We start from the raw sequence: 21,914 nt of genomic DNA, 5'->3' as shown, positions 1-21,914 counted from the left end.
GATAAAATTAAACCGCAACATCGAATCTTCTCAGACAGTTCTAGAAAGATAAGGAAACTAATATAATATTATAGAGAACTTTTTAATATGTCGTATATGTATTCGCATATTAAAGAAACGTATATTTTATAAAAGTATGCATATATGTATTCGGTAAATATTACGTAATGTTATTAAGAAATGATAGATAGTTAAAATTATCGAATATTATTAGCATATTTGTAGAGTTTATAGGAAAGTAATATGATCTTATTATGTAATGTGAGAATATGGATCATTAGAATGATTCATACAATAGATATATTGAATTATCAAATAAAATTTTCCTATATATTCAATGATTTATGTGAGTCGATAAAATCTTATTAGACGATAATTATTTGTTTGCGTGAATGATATCTATTCGTCTGAACGAAAAAGTTCATCGATCATTTGAGAAAATATTTATTCTTCAGGTTCAGTTTCTGCAGGTTCAGCTTCTTCAGGTGCAGTTTCTTCAGGTGCAGTTTCTTCAGGTTCAGTTTCTTCAGGTTCAGTTGCTACAGGTTCAGTTTCTCCGGGTTCAGTTCTTTCAGATTTTTTAACAGTTTTGTTTTTATCAGTTTTTCCTTTCTTTTTCTCAAACCTCTTTCTCTCTCTCATTTGTTTCTTCGCCAGATCTGGATAAATAACGGGATCAATTGTTGGCTCATAGGCAATTGGATCGATAGGTCTTTTCTTCTTTTTCTTCTTTTCTTTCTTATCCTCTTTCTTCGGACATTCTCCCATTTTATACGGTTTCGTTTTTGGTAGAACCTTTTCATATACCTATAAAAAAAATCGATATATTATTAAAAATATATTATCGTTAACATATATTATTAGTTTGTCCAGAATAATGATCAATTTACCGGTTTTACATAAATTATTTGACCATATTCATTCCTCTTACGAGGGGGAGGCTTTTCGATAGGATCTCGAGGTTGCTTCGGTTTTGCTAATTCGTCGGTTCTGCCGCTACTCGTTGCACTTAATGCACTCTTTTTCACCCCGTATGGATCCTTCTTCGTCGATAAATCCTTACGTTCCGTTGGCTTGGCCAGTTCTTTCGTTCGTGGCGAAGCTACGAGTAAAGAATATATAAATGATGTAAATTTGTCAATGAAATAAATCAATAAAAATTTAATTTTGCCAGATTTTATGCTTTATGATACCTTTGCCCTTCAAGGCAGCTTTTTTAATAAAGAATGCATCCTCGTATGTTTTATAAGGTAACGGGGCGTATCTCCATTCGTGTTTCATTCGTTTTCTTTCTTCCTCAGCCTCTTTTTCTTTTTTCTCATCTTTAGTTTTCTTATCTTTTTTCTTGTCGTCCGTTTTTGTCTCGTCTCCTTCATCTTCCTCTTTTTTCTCTTTTTCTTCGTCCTCCTCCTTTTCTTCATCTACTTTCTTCTTTTTCTTCTTTTTCTTTTTCTTTTTCTTTTCTTCTATTCTTTTTCTTTGTTCCTCGATAGCCTGCTTGCCTCTTATCTCGTAATTGTCTAAAAACATTTTCTTCCATTTCTCAGCATCTTCGTCGTCTCTAAATTTTAATAGTGTGTACCCTGGCAAAGCCATAATCTCTAGCCATGGTGTGATCTGGTGAATTTAGAAAATTAAAAAACATGTATATTTCAATTTCGCATTAGATATTATTATTATTTTTTTAAAATTCTTTTCTTTTTTCAAGTTTCACTTTGTTTTTATTATATAGAAAAGAAGGTTCACTTATCACTATTTTATTATATAGAAATAAGGTTCAATAATAATACACAATCTCGATCTCACATGGCAATGGACAATGACATTAGTCTTAAAAAATAGCATGATTTTATAAAATCCTTTATAGATTACGGAGAGAGAAAATGGAAATGAATTTTCAAATAAATCACAGATGGTCATCAATAAAATTTTTTTTATAGAAATTAATTAGTAAATTACAAATAAAAAATACCTTGTACTCTAATGCACTTCTTTTAATCCCAGCATCTGTAAACAATTCCTGTTTCTCCTCATCAGTTAAACCTTCCGGGCACTCATCCAATTTTTTTTCAAGCTTTAATAATCTTTTTCTTGCCAGACGTTTATTTTTTGTATCACTTGGTATATCCACAGGCTTGCACTCCTCGGGTTCCAAACTTTTCTTTTGACTCAGATCTTTTATCCTCTTACTTGGAACATATCGCAGAGTGGCTTTGCATATTACAATAGGCAATTCACGGCCATAATCGCATATACGTAGCTTTGGTAAAGACAACTTCAAAAGTCGTTTCGTTATTACTGCATTCAAAGCTGCTCTTGAAACTTCCGTTTCGACTGGCTTACAATGTTTACTCGGATCACCACGTTTTGGGGTCTCGCTCAATAGTATGATCCTCCTTCTCAACATACGCAACGGTTTTGATGGCCGAATCTGACGAGGAAGAAGAGAGAGAAAGAAAGAAGGAGACACAAGTAAAGAGAGAAAGAGAGAGACAGACAGACAGAGACATAAAGAAAGAAAAAGAAAAAGAGAAAAAAAGCGAAATAGACAGAAAGAGAAAGAGAGAAAATATACATAATTATTCGTAAAATATTATTGCGAAGATACTACTTACGATCGGTTCTGGTTCTGGATATTTTCGTGGTTGTGCTCTTATTTGTGCCCATGCATAGAATTTAGCCCAATCAGCTGGTGTCTTTAAAAATGTTTTTACAGGTTTCTTGCGTCGTTTTTTTCTAAAATCGTTATAATTAAATTTACTACGTTGAATTGTATACGTTATACATCGAAGATAATTATGACATTATTTGCTTACGATAAATGTTACGATGAAATATTGCTTCTAGATATTAATGTTAATTGGTTTAATTAAAAATTTGTTATAAAACATAGTAAAATAATAATACACAAAGATTAATTCGAATTTTCTTATCATATTTTATAAATTTATCTTATTGATTGTGAGTACCTGTAAACCGTAAGAATACATTCTATACGTATACGTTTGATGTACATAATAACATTAAAATTTTTGATTTCTTGATAAAAGAAAGCATGCCTCAAAATAAAAAAAAAGTAAAAGATATTAGGAAAAGTGAGGACAATCAAGCAATTTTGTGAGATAACAAAAAAAACGTTAAAACTTTTCTATAAAACGATAACAAAAAATGATATCTATTAAAGAAGTTGCAACAATCTGCGAAAATTTTATTGATACATATTATCCCTGTTCGTTATGTTTCAATATGATGTATTGAGTAAAACATATGTACTTAAGATGTATCTAAAACTAATACCGTTCAAATTCTCTACGACTATGCATTAATATTGAAGATAATAAATAAAATTAAATGTATATAAGAAAATATTTATATATTAGCATATTTTTATTCGCAAGTAAAATTTATTTGTCGACTTACTTCGGAGGAGGTGGCTTCGGTTTCGCTACTTTATCATTCTTAGAAGTGCCAGCATATTTACCACCACGGGAATTCCTTCTAGAGGTAACTTGATCCCTTCTAGAGGATGCTGGGTCCCTTCTAGAGGGAACTGGATCCCTTCTAGAGGGAACTGGGTCCCTTTTAGAGGGACCTGGGTCCCTTCTAGAGGTAACTGGGACCCTTTCAAAGGTAACCTGGTCTTTCCTAGGACTTCTTGCACTTTTAGGGTCAGCATCACGCGTATCTGATACTATTGGTCTGGTTGGTACTCTCGAAGACATCACGATGATTAATTTTAATTCTTTCAAAAACTAATCACCGTGTAATATTGATGGTAAAAGTTAGGTTATTAGTTTCATCCTGATGATGTGTTTCGGCGGTTGAATTATAAAATTATAGTTTATATACGACATGATTTTTTTTCGATTTTTTTTTCGTTCTTATCAAATGTAGAATTTTGTTGATAAAAATTTTCTAGGTTGTTTTCTCAAAGACATGGTTAAAAACATGAATTTTTTCTATTATGTCATAATTTTATAGTAGTCGATTGTTCAATCTACGAGTTAACTCGATCAGTAACAATGAAATTAATTAAATATTAATTTTTTAAATGAAGGACTTGTTAGAATTACGTAGATAAATGTATAATCAATCGGTACATATGTGTGGGTGTCACACAATCAAATTTATGTCGTTTATAGAACGGATCATAAATATAAAGAAAGATTTCTTTATATTTTATACTTTATACTTTATACTTCAGATAAAAAGGTCGAAATTCCACTTCAGTTTAAATATGTATATACACACATATATATATATAAAGTTATAGAATTGTTCAATAATGTATGTATTTTATAAACAATAAGTAAATGTGTTAAATCAGTGAAAAATTTATTTGATGCTTATTGTTTTTGTTTCATACATATGACAGATCTTTAGAAATTTTTGAAAATATGTATTAACATTTTCGGAAAAGAAAAAGAAAAGAAATAAATTTCGAAAAATTTTGCTATCTCTTTTGTTGACTCCCAAAAGTTGTATTCATTTTTGGAGCGAAGACTTTTACTGTGTTGTAATAGTTTTTATCAAAATTTCCATAAGCATTCTCGTTACCGATGGAATTCCTCTTGGGTTTAGCTAAATCTCTCAAACGTTTTGGACACCGTCTGTTTCTCGTTGCAGTTATACGAGCATAAGAATCTAAAAGATTTTTTTTCTTTCCAAGATCCTCGATATTTCTTGATTCTTCGCTACTGTTTATCAACTTCCTTTTCATCGATTTTTCTAAGAGAAGAAAAAGGAATGAGAATCCAGTTTATCTGTTTAAATGATATATCTCGCATTTTTCACGAATTATTCGAAATATCATTCGAAATAACAAAATGAAAGTTTAAAAGAAAACCTGTGCTTTGAGGTGAGGTGTTAATCGTTCTCGTTGAAGAACTAGGATAATCGTAAATATTTATTTCGGGTTTTCGTTTAGGTTGAGCAAGTTTGTTCAATGTGTCCGTTATCTGATAAGACAAGGCTGAAGGTTTTATCTGAAATATCATATACCTCATTTATGATCCCTTTTATTTTTTCTCTTTCTATTGGTTTCTTTTTTTCCTGTTTTTTTTTTTTCTTATACATACGTATATACATATATAAAATACGTATACATACTTTGTAAGGATTAACGTTGCTAATCCTATCGATTTTTAATTTCGGTTTTGCTAACTTTTCGTATCTTGGTATCTTTTGGGAGGAATGATCACTACTCATGTCTAATCCTATTTGTCTTTTTAATGGGCTCGTGTTAAATTCAAAAAAAGTTTTTTCTTGTTTAGAAGTGTAGGTTGCGAGACTTGTAAATTTTGGAGTTTGTGTTAGGGTTAAATTTGAATGTTGAGAGTGAAGATGGAGAGATAGATTTGATTGAAACAAATTAATATCGTCTTCTTTAACAGTATTCACTCTTTATTCACATAATGCAGTACATACTTCATGGTTATGACACATGGTCTGTAAAATTTTTATCTGTGAATTTAGATACCACGTATGTGGTATCGCCTTCAAAATCAATTAAGTTATTCTATCATTTACTTTAATACGATTTCCTACGTTGATTCTGATAGATTAAAATAATTATCAAATGTGGAAACAAAGAAAATCTCTTAAATCATGTTGGTGCTTACCTAGAAAAGTGATAAATATATATTCGGAAAAAGAATCATCTGCTGAAAAAATAGTAAAAAATAAAAAGAAGAAGAGAATGAAGTCTTCGTTTTCTAAAGTAATTTTAAACATAATTATATTATCTGTTAAGAACTGTCATGAGTGAAAAATTTTGTTTTAATATTATTAAATGTTATTTGCGATCACAGCAAATAATAATTTTTCTAATTTTCATCTTATATTGAATAATATTAAAATATTTTATTGCTTTTGCTCTAATCTTATTAATCTTCTAAAATAAAAAAAAAAAGAATATACTGCACTACAATTTCATTCATGATAGCATTAAAACGTGATTTCGTGATTAATATGAAACGAGACGGTTTCATAGTTTTTTAAACGATAGAAGAAACGCAATAAGAATATAAAAAAAGTAATGAAACATATGAAACGAGTTCAACGATTATCTCAACCCAAAATCATTACGCAATCATCAAAACAAGAATGGAATTCGGTTACGTCTAGAAAAACGAAAAAACGGACTTCACCTCCGACAGGTTTCCTTTTATATATTTTCAATCGAACGAATTAATTCACTTAGTTGATATAAGAGAATTGATTTTTTATAGTGTCGAAAAGAGTAATGGAATTAGCGCTACCAAAAAATTTAACTACTTTGAACGATTTTTCGAAAGATGTACGAGATCCTTTTAAAGTAAGACCATCTGCTTTGAAGGCTATTTGTTCCCTCCGAACTAAATTACTCGCTAAACCAAAATATGTAGAGAATTCTTTCGGTGAACCACGTAATAGCGTTACTCCATAATTTCATTGTATCGTAAATAACATTTGTAGATATGAATTTGTAAACTACTGTAAAATTATCAAAAAGAAAGTAATAAAACGTAATATTTTTATAAGTTACTATCGTTGTTTTGTAATGTAAAGTAATAAGTTTAGGCCGGAGTATTTGGAAAACAATAAATGCTTTTGTTAAAATAAAGATATAAACAGTTTCTCTATTGTTTCTTGAGATATACAAACTTCTCGTTTATACATTCGCTTGACACTCGATACTCGATAAAATTTAACTACTCTGATCTACTCTGATTTTTATTCTGCTCTGTTTTCTATTTTGATTTATTCTGTTCTCTACACTTATGTATATTTTACGCACTACTTTACGTATTTATAACTAATCTTTATATTGGTTATCATTTCTTTTTTTCGCTCGCTCATTATCATTTTCTTTACTCAAGTATATTTTTTAGAACGCTTCTAATCTCCTCAAGTGTATGTATATTCATTTCTCTCTTTCATATATCCTCGTTCATATTTTGCTCATATCGCTTATACTTCTCTATTACGTTTCTATCTTATAAATAAATAATATTTCTAGCATTTTTTCTACTTCTATATACATGAATATTTTTCTAATTCTATAGTAATAATAAGAAAGATAATATCAATAACGATGATTTACAATAATCAATAAACAGGGCACTTTATAATTTATCAATGATTGTAATAGGAAATTATATATATATATGTATTAATAAATGAAAATAAACATGTTCGATTAGAGTAAAACAATGGAATAATATAATCTGAACTCTGACAGACTAAACACTTCACAATTCTCAGCACAACAACTGCCACACACGTCTAAATTTTACAGTATAAGATAAATATAACCAAACAAAAAAAAAAGGAATTTCTTTCATCAAAAATGGATTTTCAAAATTAATAAGCAAACTTTTCAAAATTCTCTGTAAAAATGGATCGTCGCACAAGCTTCAAAATGTCTCGAATGTCTATAAAGTCCAAGGATTCAAATTTTCGATTATTGATGCGCCGAAGAAAGTAAATTTAAAATGCAGATCACATTCACAGAGATATTATTTCGCCTGATTAATAATATTTTTGAATTTTAAAGAGCTGCGATGGAAAAGATGAAAATCTTGAAACCTATCAACTTTTGTTGTACCTTGGAAGATATCGATTCTATGATTACATATGATCAACGTAAACCACCTTACACGTCTTCTTTGACCGCAATAAGTTTGTTACAAGAATCTCCAGCAATAAAATTACGCACACAACATGTTAATCGCATGGAAACGTTACCAAGAAGGTCGACGCTGAGAAACAAAGATCTACAGTTCGCTCGAATGAACTCTGAAAATCTTGCTATTTCTTCGATCATTGGACCAACCCAGTGGTATATAGAAGACGAGCTCGCGTTAGCCAAAGATATCATATGGGAAGAAAGATTACATAAGAACATTGAAGAGACAACCAAGAATGTTCGTATTGGAAAAGAAAAAAGTATGGAACTAACGATTGAATTTAATTTTTGATTTCATATTTGAAAAATAGATATATATTATTATATATTATTTATTTTATTTATTAGTGGAATCTAAATTGAAACAAATAAAAAGTGTTGTTGGACCACGATGGTATCAAGATTTCTCTATTGATCAGGTAACGTCAATATTCATTACAAATAGCAGATATAATATAAAATGAATCTCTAATTAGAAAGATGATTCGTAACTTTATCAGATGAAAAATCTAATGATATTAGAGGATGTGATAATAGCTGATTACAAACAAATGGAAACTGGTCGTACTCAGAAAACGCTTACGGCTATAGGAGTATTATCGACCTTTTTTAAGATAGATGGAAAAAATATCAGAAAAATGCAACGATTGTGTGACTTTAAGGCGATTGATTTTCTACGAGAAACTTATAGATTACTTACTGGAAATTATTTCGAAGAAGAAGGCTACAGTTCGTTCATCAATTTCTCCTATTAATATAAAATTTATATATAGAGTCTAAATCTAAATTCAATCGACAAACTATATATGTCGATTGAACATGTACATGTTGACTAATAGAAAAACATTAGAAGTATATGCTTTGAAATAGTAAACCACATGTCGGAAACCATTTGTTTTTTTATTTAACAACAAGAATGCAAAAATGCTCTGAAAAAAATCTGATTTTCTGTAGGATAAATAATATCGTACTCTATCTTAATTCAATTTTACAATGTAAAGAACTTTGTTTACAAATCTCTTTTTCAAACAATACAATGGCATGGAATAATGTATCTTGTGAGTACTAAAATGAAATATTTTTTTATATGATCAGAAATGGCCAATATACATTTGATGTTTGGTATGATAGAGAGTGAACAATTACCAAATAAAAATAATTAAAATCCTATATTTTCTAGACAATTGATTTCTGACTATTGGTTTTCTATATCACATTGTCTGTGCTTTGAAATTCTTAGAGTTTTGTCGAAAGTTGAATGTAGATTGTTAAAAATTTAATTTTCATTTCCAGAGAACGATTATGATTGCAACGAAAGAATCATTTTATCCGCTATTGCTTTCTTGACGTTACCAGAGACGATTATCGAATTAAATAAAAGATTGCCCTCTGTTATTATGCCGAAAATCCCTCCGAAACGTAACGATATTATTATCTTCCTTTTTTCTTTTTTTCTTTCAGCATTTTCTTTTATAAATTTTGTTAAATTTCTAGCTCTTCCAATAAAGCCTCCACCAAGACAAAAAGCGAGTTCGCCGTACAAAGAAGAACTCTTTACACGTCCAGATTGGGTAACTTACTTTAATCGTTTGCACGATTGGCGACAATATTGTAAATCGATGTTAATACCAAAAGTGATCTTACCTGATAAAGATTGTCCAACATTTACTTACAAAGAAAAATTACAAAACGTCGAAATAGATCATAAAATGGTTAAACACGATCTGTCCAAGAATACCAAAGATGATACGAAGAAAGGAGATAGTAAATATCAATGCAATCGTAATTATTTAAAGTATAATAATATTAAATTCCTAGGTCCATCGAAACACCCAGAAAGAGTATCAAAATCTAATGAAGGTACGAAAATTCAAGAATCTAATAAAAAACGCCCTAGTGTTGATAAATCCGATGTCTCTAAATCGCCCGAGGAAAATCAAGTTTTCGATTTTACGTTTTCTGGATTGAGCGAAAACCAAACTGATCCAGTGCAATACAAGATTTGTGGTACAACGTTAGAGCACGTTTGATTAAATTTTTACTTTCGAAAAATTTGTAGAATTATCTTTTTTTTCCACTCACTTTCTCTCTTTCTCTCTCTTTTCTTTTTTGTCATTTTCTTTTTCTGTCCAGGAACATTTAATCCACCTCGGGAAAATAAAAAATCTTGGCTAGGAGAAAAGGACGCTCATTTTATTATCAGTGGTGTCTCGGATGATCCACCTCAGTGTCCTGTTTCTTTTGAGATGACAGGAGTGGCTAATATTACGCCAACGAATAGCGACGAAAGATTCTTCACAGTGTTAAAACTTGGCGATGGACCCAATAAGATTTATCCGAGTGGTCGAAAAAATCTTTCAAAGAATTGGCAAGAATGGCTACATAATGCAGACGAAGAATTTATAAAAGTAGAGAAGGAAGCAAACAAGATATTGAAAAACGTTGAGGCTACGATGAGACTCGTCTTTCCAGGACCGATTTGTGATAGTTGTTGTTCTTGCAGGCAAACCAGAAAGACTAATATCATGCGTAAAAACATGAAGACACCTTACATGGTCATTGATACTTTAGCCGAAGACAATCGAAAACAAAAGTGATTAAAATGAAACATTTCTTTTGATTCGATTTAAAAAGCCAATAACATAATTTTAAATTACAAAGATATAGAGGAATAATATAAAAAATGCTATTTTTAAATTCAAATTAAATTTGATCCCGCATCTTTAAATTATTAATTAAATAATTCGAAATTATTTTAACCTGCATCTCTGCATCTCTTAAAAATTTTAAATTATTTTAATAATTAATTGTTTAATAATTTAATATTAAAAAATATTTAAAGACAAAACATAAAGAGGATGAAATTTATAACGATCTATTTTTAACGACAGATACATCGTTGGATCAATGGCACTTCATTCACCAGCGCCTACACCTAATCAATCTATGGTGAATTTGATCGATGTCATTGCTTCCGAGGATAAGATCACTACGAATGTTGTTATAAATAGTGTAACAACTGAGAAAGGCGAGAAAAAATATTACATAACTGGTATGGCGAAAGATACTATTCATGTTCCTTCAAAAATCGTCGATCCACATTCATTAAACTCTGAACCATTGCCACTTAAAAATATTCCACCATGTTCTTGTGCCGTTCAGCAAATGTTTAATCAGGGTGTAACTCCAAGATTGAGTACCGATAACATCCCATGGACTAAAAAAGAAGGTTTATGTTTAGGAAAAAAATATAGACCTAAGGCATCTGCAGCTTATTCTTGTAAAGCCTACCCAGGTGATAAATCCTGTAGATTGAATCCTTTCCTCAAGGAAGTTGCTCGATTAGAAAGAAAAAAGAATGAAAAGAAAAAGACTGAAGATGATTATTACTCCAAGAAGAAAAAAAGAATGTATAGTATCGCTGATTTTCAACCTTGCGGTGATGAACATGGTATGAATATCTGTGGTGGTCCATGGCGTACTCTTAACGTTTTAACTCCCGAAGAACTGGAGGAACTAGAAAAAGAACGAAAACAGATTTTGAAGGTACATTGAAGATTATTTTTTTTATCGGAAAAACTTTTCAATTTCCAATCAGAATGTAATAAAATTTTGATCATTGATGTATTGATGTATTGATGTAATTCAATGCGTAGAATCGATGAATCATCTTGTTTTGTTTTTTAGGGCCCACCATGTGGAACAAAACCAGGACGTGCTGTTTGCAAAGGACCTTTTGGTGAGAGGATACCACAACCAAGAAGAGCCAGGCCAACAGACGAGGAGGAAGAAGAAGAAGAAGAGGAAGAGGAGGAAGAAGAAGCAGAAGAAATACCTGTTCCAGTGAAAAAGGAGAGGATCCTAAGACGTGACAGACTTTGCCATGCCAGTCCAGAAACCATAGCAGCCGAGAAAAAGATTGTTGAGAAAAAAGTTACCAAATTTATACCTGATCCAGATTATGATGGTTACGATGATTCATGGAATATTTTTCGTACTGCACCATCGGTCAAGGAAACTATTGCGGAATATGAACAAACTTTGAAACTTTCAACTCCTATACCAAGATCGGATCCATCTGAACCGATTCTTGAAGTTTTGAAGAGGAGAAAAAATAAAAAAGCTAATATTTTTACATTATCAAAAGATAATTCATCGAAAATATTAAAGGACAAACATAAAGTTTTGTCTGCGAAAATACATTCGGATAAGATCAAGAAAGAAACGAAAAGTAAAAAGAAACCCGAAGAAAGTACTAAAAAACGATTTGACGTCACCGAAACGTCGAAGAAGCAATCGCAAAAGAGATCGAACTTCGTTTCGAAGAAAGAAAAAGAGAGAACTAAAAGAACAAATAATCCTAATAAAAGTACACAAGATGCGAAATCAATTGTAAAAATGAAAGAGAAGAACAAACGGTTGCCGCAAATGGCAAAAAGATTTATTAAAAATAATGGTAATTCAAAATGGCGTAAGGAGAAAAGTAATAACAATGAAAGGAAACGCGAGAAAGTTAAAAATAAATTAGAATCCAATCCAAATAATCCCACGACTAAATATGAAAAATCCTTGAAAATCAATCCAAGAAGTTCTTACGATGAAAAGTTAAAGGAAGGAGCAAGAAAGGAAGATAAGAAAAATCCGAACGAAAGTACGCTTAGAAAAATTTCGAAAAATCATCCTACAGTAGATTTGAAAAAGGAAAATATAAAAATTAGATCATCGAATCCTCAGGAACTCTCAAAAGTTAGCGAGAAGAAATCAAAGAAAAAAAGAACATTGACGAAAGACGTTAGCGAGGCTTTTACATCGGAATATTTACGCGATCAAGAAATGAAAAAATTGAAAAGCATGATGTTATCGCCTGATATCCATCTCAATGACGTGGAGCCAGTTATTCTTCCAAAAGAACCACCATCGTGTTGTCAACATGAATACGGTGATACTTTGCAGAATGATTTAGCTTCTGAAAAAGTCATTAGCGAAATAAAGATCTCGAAAAAAGGTCCGTGCGGTTGGAGGACGAAATCGGAACAAGAAATACCTGTTAAAAAGACTTTGGGCTATTTGACTGAACCTGATCCTCCAATCGAGATGATTCCTGTAAGACCAGGTGGAAAGCCTTGTGTTTGTCGTGAAAATAGGAACAAGAAAAAGATTCTGATGTATCAAATTGGCGGATCAGTTGGTAAAAAGAAAACTGAATTAAAGCATAATTCAACGATGAAAAAGAAAGAAGAGGAAGAATATAGTGAAGCTCGAGTGATAGACGGTGTTATTTATTATACACCACCGGCAAGTCGAAGAAGAAGCGACGAGTATATTCCCGAATATGATATTTATGAGTCACCTTATGAAGTATGTACTTATCGACACAAAGACAGTATTCTGAATATGTTAAAAAAATACACAGTACCTAGTGACTTTAGATCAAAGATGCGAGATAACATTAAATCTTGCGATTGTAGTAGTTATCTAGACACTTACGGTGTAGTTGGTGAACATGAGATAGAAGAGTCGAAGAAATTACTCGAGGAAAGAGAAAAATTGATGGATTCGAAAACACCGAAGGAACGTTGGGCTTTGGCTTTAAAGGACAAGGGTCTAATGGATTATTACGCCGGTTGTAAAGACAAAGTACCTTGTTGGTCGACGTGTGCCAAGTTTAGTAAATATGCCTGTCCTCCGAAGCCACGAAAATTAAAAGTGAAGAAGCCTGTATGCGAGTGTAAGTACGAGAGAAAGCTAGTAGAAAATAAGGAAGAAAAGATCAAGTGGAAGGAACGTCAAAAGAAACTAAAAAACTTCAAGAAGAAAGCCTATACGAATGTGAAGAATATTTCGAGGCCTATGAAAGCTGACACAAAAATGATTATATCTGATGTTAAGAGAATTCCTCGCGAAGATGAGTACATAGACGATGTACAATATTGTATATCAGGTGTAATAGAAAATTATGCTATGGAACCAACGATAACAACAGTTGTGGAAGGTTTAAGCATGGCCACACCTATACATACACCAGAACCAAGCAAGGAAGATATACCGTGTGTTTGCTTGCATAGACATTGGTCACCGATGAATATACAACCTGGACCATTACCTAGACAAGATGAAGAGTTGATAAAAGAAAAAAAGCGTAGGGAAAAGTACTTGGAAGAAGCAGCGCGAATAATTTATGGTCCTAACGATGACGAAAATAAATCTCAGGAATGGTATCGCAGTTGTAAAACAAAGTGCATTGGCAAACGAAAGAAAGATGATAAGGATGAAAATACAGAAGAAAAAAATGAAAATGATTTGAATGATTCGGTAAAATGTAATATGGGCAAATCTATAGACGAACAAAAAACTTTCAATTCTAATAGGAAGGTTGTAAATAAAATTAAAAAGGAATCAATTAAGATTGAACAACCAGATCAAGAGAAAACGACGATAACAGAGAAAAAAGTGCAGAAAGAGACGAATAAAAATAAAATGGTATCTGTAACAAAATATATAACAGAATCGAAGATCGACAAAGATCAAGAAGATAAGAATCTTTATCAAAACGATGTTGATTTGGGAGTCTTAATAAAAGTATGAGTAAACAGTGACATTGCTTGATTATTCGAATTAAATTAAAATAATAACAATGATATGTTCTTCTTTTCTCTCTTTTTTCTTTTTATAGAAAGAATTAAAAATAATGGCAACAGAGGGATTTCTTTTTGCCAAATTACCAAATTGTCATCGGATGCCACAAATTCAGAACTGGATTATGTATAGAAAAGGATTCGTTTTCACCGAAAAAGAAAAAGGTTATTTACGTTTCTTACACAATTCTTCCTAAATAATTTATAAATCTTATATCGAATATAATAACAACATTTTATCTTGTAGAGAAATTAATGACCTTGACCTATATGATTTGGGCCATGAGTGATTCAGTTAAACAACCTAGGGTTATAGTTCCGTCCTTGGATATGTCCAAGAAAGAAATTCGAAAATTAACATTCGATCGAGTTGAAGAAATGAAAAAAAAAGTACGTAATAATAAATAATAATTAAAAAGAATGTTTTATCCTGATCCATTCGTTTTATTTTCGACAGATTGCTATGAAATGTGCCATATTCTACAGTCGTTTACGAAAAATGCGTGTATTATACAGTCAATATATGTGGAGTACTATGGAATTCCGAAAACATCCATCCTTGTCATACAAAAGAGCATATTTCACTTATATGGCTTCAAAAGAAGCTGATGGGCACGTTTTTAAACCTTGGATGCTAAATGAAGTTCGTGAAAGAGATTAGATTCTATCATTCATACATTATTTGTTACTAAAATCCTGTTCTTCTGCAAAGTTCTTACTGTTTATCAGAATTATGATATATATTTAATTAAAGTGCTGAGAAATAAAAATATAAGGACAAATAAAGAAAAGAAAACCAAAAAAAAAAGAATACTTTATGTTTATCTTTCCAAATCGTTATTCTGTACAAACATTGCGATCTCGGAAGAGTAAAAAAAAGAAAGAAACGCATAAAATACTAAAATTAAATAAATACAATTAAGTTGAACAAAAGCTAATTATAGCTAGTAAATACGTAATAAGTAAATAACGTGAATAAACCTAAGAGACCTGATATACATACATACATACATACTACACACACATATATATATATACATATATATATATAAATATATATATATATATGCGCGATTAAATTTCTTTGTTGTAGAGGTATTATGTTTTCTTATCGAATGATTCAAGTACTTTGAAAAATACTACATATCCGATAGAATTGGAAGTCTTTTATGATAAAATTGTCAAAATTATTCGTTATCAACGTAAAAGATAGTTACTTTTTCTATTTTCTTCCCTATGCTATATATTTCGATTGAAGATTCATATATATTAATTATTACAAAATATTACTTTTTCTCTAATTATTTACTAATTAATTGATATATAATAATTATTATATAAATAGCAATATTTAGTAATAATTAATATCACAGGTATATATATATACCACTATCCCTTCTTAAACTTAATTAACAATATCGCGAGAGTAAGGAATATAGTAATCCAAATAAAAGTGGCAATGAAACCATTGTAGACTGAAGATTGTGACATATTCCAGCCTCTGGCTAACATAGTCCTCATTGATTCGGTACTCTTCGTTAATGGCAAAACGAAGCTGATATACCTAAGAACGGGATGCATTCCTTCGACTGGCCAAATTATTCCACATAACATAACTATTGGTAAGAAGGATCCCATTGCAACATAAGTTGCACTTCTTTCATTCTCACAGAAACATGCTATAACAAATCCTACAAAATATAAATCAAGTAAGATTAATAGTGAAGAAATGAATTAAAAAATATATATATATATGTTTTAATCGTAAATGAATATATAATATATATATACCAAAACACATTCCACATAATCCTGTAAGTATAGTTAACAATGAAACCCAACCGATATTACCCTCGCAAGTAAGTTTGAATACAGCGAAGGTGAAGATCAATACCATTATAGTTTGTCCAGTCATGACCATAAATTGTGTTATCACTTGACCGAATAGTATTTCAGGACCAGTCACACCTAGGGAAAAATCATTAGTTAGTATTTTGATTTATCAGTCGGAATTAAATCTCGTTTAAATAATGAAGTTTACCAGAAACCAAACTTCTCTCCAATAAACCTTCGTTCCTTTCTAGTAACATGGCTCCGGACGTGAGAGCAACCGATAGGAAAAAGATGATACTAAGAAGAAAAAAATTCGTAGAAATTATAACAATTTTTTTTTTAAACGATATTGAAATCTTTCACGCTCACACACGGACACACAATTCGAAGACTTACGTCAAAATAATTCCTGGTGCTGCAAAGTCAGTAAAATTTGGATCTAGAGGTCCATAGATCGGTGTTCTAAACTGCATAAAATTGCAAGATCGAAGATGAGAGATATAATTTTAATTAATCGATAATTATAATATGTAGGTGTTTATCAACTTACATCTAAAGGTATGTTGGTCAATTTTTCACTGTAATTACATGCAATAGTAATTTCACGAGCAAAATCTAAATAGGAATACAATATATTTCTTTGCAAGAGCTGGCCGATTTGTTGGTCTGAAATCAAAATGAAAAAAAAAAGAAAAATCAGAAGAAATTAGGATTTTGAAGACAAATAAAGAGTTATTAACATATGAAAATTACTCGACATATCCATAACGATGTCCATGGCCGAGTATACAAGATCCCAATCATGCACATCTTTGCCATCTTTTATCCTTGCAATTAGAGCTTCCGAATAATTTGCTGGGAATGATATGGCACCCCAAGCCCAGCCCCTTTGAACGGCATACTCGGCTTCTTCTTCAGTTTCATAAGGTAAAAAGACCAAGGATTTATTCTTTAAATGATCCAAGAAACGACAACTGAGTTGTGACGTATCACAGCTAATCGTTGGTACACATATGTCCGTACTGTTCTTGAGTTCATTGTTTACGATCGCTATTTTCAAACCAATGGGATCTTTTCCGATAGAGATACAAAATAAGACGATCTGTATTACTGGTAAACCAATGATGAACGCCATCATGCTAAATAAAATGAAAATTATTAAAATTGTTAACTAGAGTGACATTGTTGCTGGAACATATATATATATATATTAGTAAAAGAAAAAAAAAGAAAAAAGATGTTTACACATTTACCCAACATTTCTCCACATCCATAAAAAGTTCTTCCAGATGAGCGCCTTCATATGTTGTGGATTTAACATGCTAAACTTAAATGAACCTTTTTCCTCTGGTGGTAATTCCGGTAACTAAATATGAAAATATTTTCAACTCCAAAAAAATATAATTCAATCTCAAAGCTCATTACTTTAACTCGTGACTTTTAAATCTTACATTTCCGTCATCCATAACGACTATGCTCCTTCTTCGACTAGAAATACTAACGTTGTCACCAAACTCGCCACTCATCTCGTCATCAGCGTCCTACGATCGAGAGAAAAATATAAATCGACGTAGATAATGATTTTATATAATCGATAGAAGAAAGATGAAATTGGTTATTACAGCTTCCGGTGGAACACCTGTAACGCTACTGAGAATACTACTTCTCCTTCTGAGACCCATGTTCTGACGTTTGCTAAGTTTTAAAAAGACTTCCTCCAAAGTGTCCAATCTATGCATTTCCATCAACTTGTTAGGTGATTCTTCAGCAAGAAATTTACCTCCTCTCATCAGTCCAATTATACTAGCTTGTCTGGTCTCCTCGATATAATGTGTCGTTATAATGATTGTTTTTTGACCATCTTTCGTTAGATGAACCAAATGATCCCAAATATTTTGACGTAACACAGGATCAACTCCTACGGTTGGCTCATCCAGAATTAAGAGTTCTGGATCGGCCAGTAACGCTGCAGCGAAGGAAACTCTTCTCTGTTGTCCACCAGAAAGATTCTTTATAAAACGATTTTCCGATGGTAATTCCAAGAACTGAAATAATACATTTTTAAGCGATCCCAACAGAAATTTCTATTTTTCTTTTTTAAACTTAGAAATTAGGATATTGTTTATTATAGAAATTAACAGGTTGATACCTTCAAAAGGAATTCCAATTTTTCGTCAACCTGTTCGGTCGTCATACCTGCGATCCAGCCAAAATATATAAACGTTTCTTTTATTGAAAATTCACTGTAAAGTGCAATTTCTTGTGGCATGTATCCTAATCGTGGACCTGGAACACCTGATTCCTTCGATCCTGGCCTACCACCTAGTACCCAAATTTCTCCAGAATTAAGACGTCTTCGGCCAACGATGCAGGATAATAAAGTGGTTTTTCCACAACCACTGGCACCAAGCAAACCATAACTGAAATGATATTATTCGTGAAAGATACGCCGGATATATTACGCGTTATTTATTTCTTATTTATTATTCAATATTTTTATTCCTTAAGAGTTCTTTCATAAACAGGAAAGAAATGAAAGAAAAAAATTAGCATAAAATATTTCCTATTGGACAGTTTCGCTTAATTATTCATCCTATTTTATGTAAAAGGAAAAGGAAAGAATTAAACCGAATCTTAAATGATTTTGCACATTCTATCTCGTTCCCGTTTTTTGTTGTTAAATGAATGCCAAGTTGGTCCATTAACAATGAATTAGTATGATAAACATGGGACGGTAAATTAATAAATAAAAAAGATATATCGATATATACGATAGTACAAACGATTATTTTCAACGGTGATTAATTTAACGATTAAATTATTTCATATATTTTTTTTTAAATTAATTTTTTTGAAATTATTTCATATATATTTTTTATTTGTGTAAGAGTTTTTACAATTCGTTAAAAAATTAGTCAAACACTAAAGTATAGAATTTTTTTAAAATATCTGATGTTTTAGGTTTTACATAATCAATAGAGAAACATAATATAATATATTTAACGTCATTGAAGTTTCATAGTCCACCTTTACGTAAGTATTACTTTGCCTAATCCTCTTTTTTTTCGTTTCTTTCCTTTCCCCACCCTCCCCCTTTCCCCCTCCTCCTTTTCTATAAACTTTCAAAATATTATTTCACTCACATTGTGCCTTTAGGCACTGTCATGTTGAGCCCGTCAAGTACAATATTCGAATTTTTTTTCGGTCCATACTTTTTACATGCCCTTCTAACACAAACCGCTTGTCTTCTTCTCGTGTCCAAGGTCGACGTTTGCGTTTGGAACTGAGCTCTCCTTGTTTTCAACTCCAACGAGGCTGCTGGTACCATAGGTGTTACATTTGGCACATCCATGGTCTGAAGAGTGAATACAAAAAAAATAGAAAAATAAGAAGAGAACAAATAACAGAGAGAGACAAAATATAGTTGAAATAATAATACAACGAATATATGTATATTATTCGAGAAGAAGATTATTTGAATCCGTGATATTTGAAACAATTCTATTTCTTTTTTATTTCAATATTACAATATATTATATATTTTTATTTAAACATTAAGATAAATTGTATATGAATAATTCATGTATTTTCATAAAAATCTACGTCGTTGTGGTCAACGGTTGTTCGTTGAAAATAACATCTATTCCAAGTAAGAGAGGTCGACAAAATTCTCGAACCAAAGTTGTTCAGTTTCTTTTTGCCTTAGCAATTTGTTATTCATTTTTTATATTGATATCATATACAAACTGAGATATCACGCAAGAGTAAAGTAACACGCGAAATACCGATCGATCATCAAAACTGTAACATGTTATGTTATATTTCGTGTCGTAAGATGTTACGAAGTCACGCGTTAAGTTACACTCAACCGTACACTATACCTTTATGTAGGTGCGAGTGAGAAAGAAAAAGAGAATAAAGCGATACGAGAGAGACGGGAAAGAAATGGACGATTCAATTTTCACCGATAAAAATGAAAGTAATGATTCACGTTAGTTTATAGAGTATGAAACAAATATTGTTTTATGAATCTTTTCTTTTGCTCGACTTTCTCATTTTTCTTTTCTTCTTTAATTTTTCATTCCTTTTATTTTCGAACAATACTCTGCACTACTTCTAACACCAAATATATTTTTTCACGTTAAAACGATTAAAAATACAATTGAATTTTATTTTTATTTCGTAAAATCAATCTTCGTTCTATTTTTTCTTTTTTCTTATTTGCTTTATTAATATTTTTTATAGAGATTTAATAATCGCGAAAATCGCGTCTCATCGACGATAAAACTTTGAACTGTACTCTTCCGGGTTTAGAAAGAGATAGGCTACGAGTACTAACACCGATTATCAAGTAAAAGTCTTTCCGAAGAGATATGAAAACATGCGTTTGGTGCCACGTGGATTTGCGTCGCAGCATCCATAATAGAGAGACACGTCAGATTGCCACGGTATATACGTGATGGAAATGAAGAATTCTCCTTCTCGACGACGCGTCTTGTTCCGTTCTACGTTTAATAGCCATCAAACGTATCGCGTAATTCGTCAGTGATGTAACTCACACGTTGTAAGTCGAACTCTCACTCTTATTAGTAATCTCTCTTGACGGTCCAGCAGTAAACCTTTCTCCTTAGGAGTTTCGAACCGATCTGTTCGATTTCGAAACGATCTCTTGATTTTGTTGCGGTTGTATAATTCGTAATGTATGTGAAAAAAAAGAACAAAAATAAAAATGAGATACAATTTTCAAGAAGATCTTATTGATTTTATAGATAACTGAATGACAAATAGTTTTCTTTTCTTTTTCTCTCTCTTTTTTTTTTTTTTTAATTAATAGATGTATAATAATTTTACAAGCAAATTTTTTATAAAATTGCGAGGTGTAATTTATTTTTCTTAATAATTTTTAATTTTTCTTTTTTTTTTTCTTATCACGTTGAAATTCGAAAACGAGAAAAGAATATCGATGAATATGATAAAATTTCAATATAAATTTTACGGGCCAAGTACTGAGAATCACTTTTTATGACGAAAATTTTTCATGAAATTCTCGAAAAGCCGGAAATATCGTTTTCTCTTTCTTCAGTTATATCTGGAATGTCAATATTCACGTCCTTAAGATCTTGTGTCTATACACATACAAACAGTGAAATCATCTATGAGTGTACCAAGATATTCTGATCTAAGAGGGTACCAAATACGATGAATACGTAACTGGATTTTATTTTGTTATTCATCTACCTGCTCGATTAATGTTTTAAAAGGAAAAGACATTTCGCAATGTTCGAATTTGTTTAATTTTTACGCTACCTCAATGTTTATCTATCTTCGTTAATAAACAATAAATATTCATGTATTACGAAAACATTTCGATCTTTGTACTCCAAGAATGACACGTTGAATAATTTATCAATGCTTTTTGCACAAATGATTATTGCGGATGATCCTGCTAGATGAAGACTGAGAAAAAAAAAAGAGAAAAATAAAATAAAAACAAGAACAATAGAAAAAGATACGATAAGCCTAATGATGAAAGTTCTTCATTTATCAACTTCTTCATCTTCGCTTTTTGCAAAGAATAAAAAGTCGTTAAAGAAAACAAGAGATATTATTTTATGAGAGCTCCTTGTTTCGAGAACGTTTCAAGAAAATGAAAAAAAAATAAGTGAAGGTAGTTCGATGACCCTCGTGTACCTCGAGAACGAGATTATCGTGTGCAGGTTCAATACTAGTTAACTCGCGAATGCAACTGGAATGAAAAGGAAAGCGATCGCATATCT

At 31.3% G+C, this 21,914-nt stretch overlaps 5 protein-coding genes across 6 annotated transcripts; 2 read left to right on the top strand and 3 right to left on the bottom strand.

Annotated features, from left to right (window-relative positions):
• Positions 1 to 240: 240 nt before the first annotated feature.
• Positions 241 to 3,812, bottom strand: LOC127072793 (DNA ligase 1-like). Its single transcript, XM_051013515.1, has 6 exons — positions 3,421 to 3,812; positions 2,616 to 2,736; positions 1,973 to 2,431; positions 1,194 to 1,617; positions 891 to 1,102; positions 241 to 807 (listed from the first exon to the last, which is right to left on the bottom strand). Exons 1-6 carry the CDS (start codon positions 3,720 to 3,722, stop codon positions 445 to 447), a joined length of 1,881 nt encoding a protein of 626 aa, XP_050869472.1. The 5' UTR covers positions 3,723 to 3,812; the 3' UTR covers positions 241 to 444.
• Positions 3,813 to 4,318: 506 nt separating this feature from the next.
• On the bottom strand, positions 4,319 to 5,338 carry LOC127072806 (uncharacterized). Its single transcript, XM_051013542.1, has 3 exons — positions 5,110 to 5,338; positions 4,847 to 4,985; positions 4,319 to 4,728 (listed from the first exon to the last, which is right to left on the bottom strand). The coding sequence occupies exons 1-3, from the start codon at positions 5,206 to 5,208 to the stop codon at positions 4,454 to 4,456; spliced, it is 513 nt and encodes a 170-aa protein (XP_050869499.1). The 5' UTR covers positions 5,209 to 5,338; the 3' UTR covers positions 4,319 to 4,453.
• Positions 5,339 to 5,426: 88 nt separating this feature from the next.
• Positions 5,427 to 6,501, top strand: LOC127072807 (uncharacterized). 2 transcript variants are annotated; one of them, XM_051013543.1, is made up of 4 exons: positions 5,427 to 5,446; positions 5,562 to 5,719; positions 6,008 to 6,158; positions 6,231 to 6,501. In XM_051013543.1, the coding sequence occupies exons 2-4, from the start codon at positions 5,579 to 5,581 to the stop codon at positions 6,425 to 6,427; spliced, it is 489 nt and encodes a 162-aa protein (XP_050869500.1). In that variant the 5' UTR covers positions 5,427 to 5,446; positions 5,562 to 5,578; the 3' UTR covers positions 6,428 to 6,501. The 2 variants fall into 2 exon arrangements, 1 of the variants encoding a protein (XP_050869500.1); XR_007785593.1 differs by having other exon boundaries at positions 5,433 to 5,719; positions 5,993 to 6,158.
• A 755-nt stretch (positions 6,502 to 7,256) lies between these two features.
• Positions 7,257 to 15,095, top strand: LOC127072809 (uncharacterized). The gene is made up of 12 exons (XM_051013546.1): positions 7,257 to 7,464; positions 7,538 to 7,929; positions 8,018 to 8,088; positions 8,170 to 8,398; positions 8,963 to 9,088; positions 9,164 to 9,676; positions 9,803 to 10,262; positions 10,561 to 11,215; positions 11,357 to 14,248; positions 14,343 to 14,469; positions 14,552 to 14,694; positions 14,762 to 15,095. The coding sequence occupies exons 1-12, from the start codon at positions 7,379 to 7,381 to the stop codon at positions 14,963 to 14,965; spliced, it is 5,898 nt and encodes a 1,965-aa protein (XP_050869503.1). The 5' UTR covers positions 7,257 to 7,378; the 3' UTR covers positions 14,966 to 15,095.
• A 13-nt stretch (positions 15,096 to 15,108) lies between these two features.
• On the bottom strand, positions 15,109 to 20,681 carry LOC127072789 (ABC transporter G family member 20). Its single transcript, XM_051013505.1, has 12 exons — positions 20,477 to 20,681; positions 19,281 to 19,492; positions 18,287 to 18,557; positions 17,760 to 18,182; positions 17,589 to 17,678; positions 17,391 to 17,503; positions 16,891 to 17,276; positions 16,688 to 16,803; positions 16,534 to 16,604; positions 16,346 to 16,434; positions 16,096 to 16,272; positions 15,109 to 15,995 (listed from the first exon to the last, which is right to left on the bottom strand). Exons 1-12 carry the CDS (start codon positions 20,552 to 20,554, stop codon positions 15,694 to 15,696), a joined length of 2,328 nt encoding a protein of 775 aa, XP_050869462.1. The 5' UTR covers positions 20,555 to 20,681; the 3' UTR covers positions 15,109 to 15,693.
• Between the last annotated feature and the right edge of the window lie 1,233 nt (positions 20,682 to 21,914).

The sequence above is a fragment of the Vespula vulgaris genome, chromosome 2 (assembly GCF_905475345.1).
Source record: "Vespula vulgaris chromosome 2, iyVesVulg1.1, whole genome shotgun sequence".
Taxonomy (NCBI): domain Eukaryota; kingdom Metazoa; phylum Arthropoda; class Insecta; order Hymenoptera; family Vespidae; genus Vespula; species Vespula vulgaris.
The sequence above is the reverse complement of the archived record's forward strand: the minus strand, read 5'-3'. Positions and strand labels throughout refer to the sequence as shown.

Coding starts and splice junctions, on each gene's coding strand:
- LOC127072807 (XM_051013543.1), top strand. CDS start 5,579: ATGTGGAAACAAAGAAAATCTCTTAAATCATGTTGGTGCTTACCTAGA. Junction 5,720..6,007: donor TGAAGTCTTCGTTTTCTAAA/GTAATTTTAAAC, acceptor TTTAAACGATAG/AAGAAACGCAATAAGAATAT. Junction 6,159..6,230: donor ACGGACTTCACCTCCGACAG/GTTTCCTTTTAT, acceptor GATTTTTTATAG/TGTCGAAAAGAGTAATGGAA.
- LOC127072793 (XM_051013515.1), bottom strand. CDS start 3,722: ATGTCTTCGAGAGTACCAACCAGACCAATAGTATCAGATACGCGTGAT. Junction 2,737..3,420: donor CCGAAGCCACCTCCTCCGAA/GTAAGTCGACAA, acceptor TAACGATTTTAG/AAAAAAACGACGCAAGAAAC. Junction 1,618..1,972: donor GAAGTGCATTAGAGTACAAG/GTATTTTTTATT, acceptor TAAATTCACCAG/ATCACACCATGGCTAGAGAT.
- LOC127072789 (XM_051013505.1), bottom strand. CDS start 20,554: ATGCTGCGACGCAAATCCACGTGGCACCAAACGCATGTTTTCATATCT. Junction 17,277..17,390: donor TGGATGTGGAGAAATGTTGG/GTAAATGTGTAA, acceptor CATTTTATTTAG/CATGATGGCGTTCATCATTG. Junction 16,605..16,687: donor TGACCAACATACCTTTAGAT/GTAAGTTGATAA, acceptor AATTTTATGCAG/TTTAGAACACCGATCTATGG.
- LOC127072806 (XM_051013542.1), bottom strand. CDS start 5,208: ATGAGTAGTGATCATTCCTCCCAAAAGATACCAAGATACGAAAAGTTA. Junction 4,986..5,109: donor GCAACGTTAATCCTTACAAA/GTATGTATACGT, acceptor ATGATATTTCAG/ATAAAACCTTCAGCCTTGTC. Junction 4,729..4,846: donor CACCTCACCTCAAAGCACAG/GTTTTCTTTTAA, acceptor TTCTTCTCTTAG/AAAAATCGATGAAAAGGAAG.
- LOC127072809 (XM_051013546.1), top strand. CDS start 7,379: ATGGATCGTCGCACAAGCTTCAAAATGTCTCGAATGTCTATAAAGTCC. Junction 8,399..8,962: donor TTTCGAAGAAGAAGGCTACA/GTTCGTTCATCA, acceptor TTTCATTTCCAG/AGAACGATTATGATTGCAAC. Junction 9,089..9,163: donor GCCGAAAATCCCTCCGAAAC/GTAACGATATTA, acceptor TTAAATTTCTAG/CTCTTCCAATAAAGCCTCCA.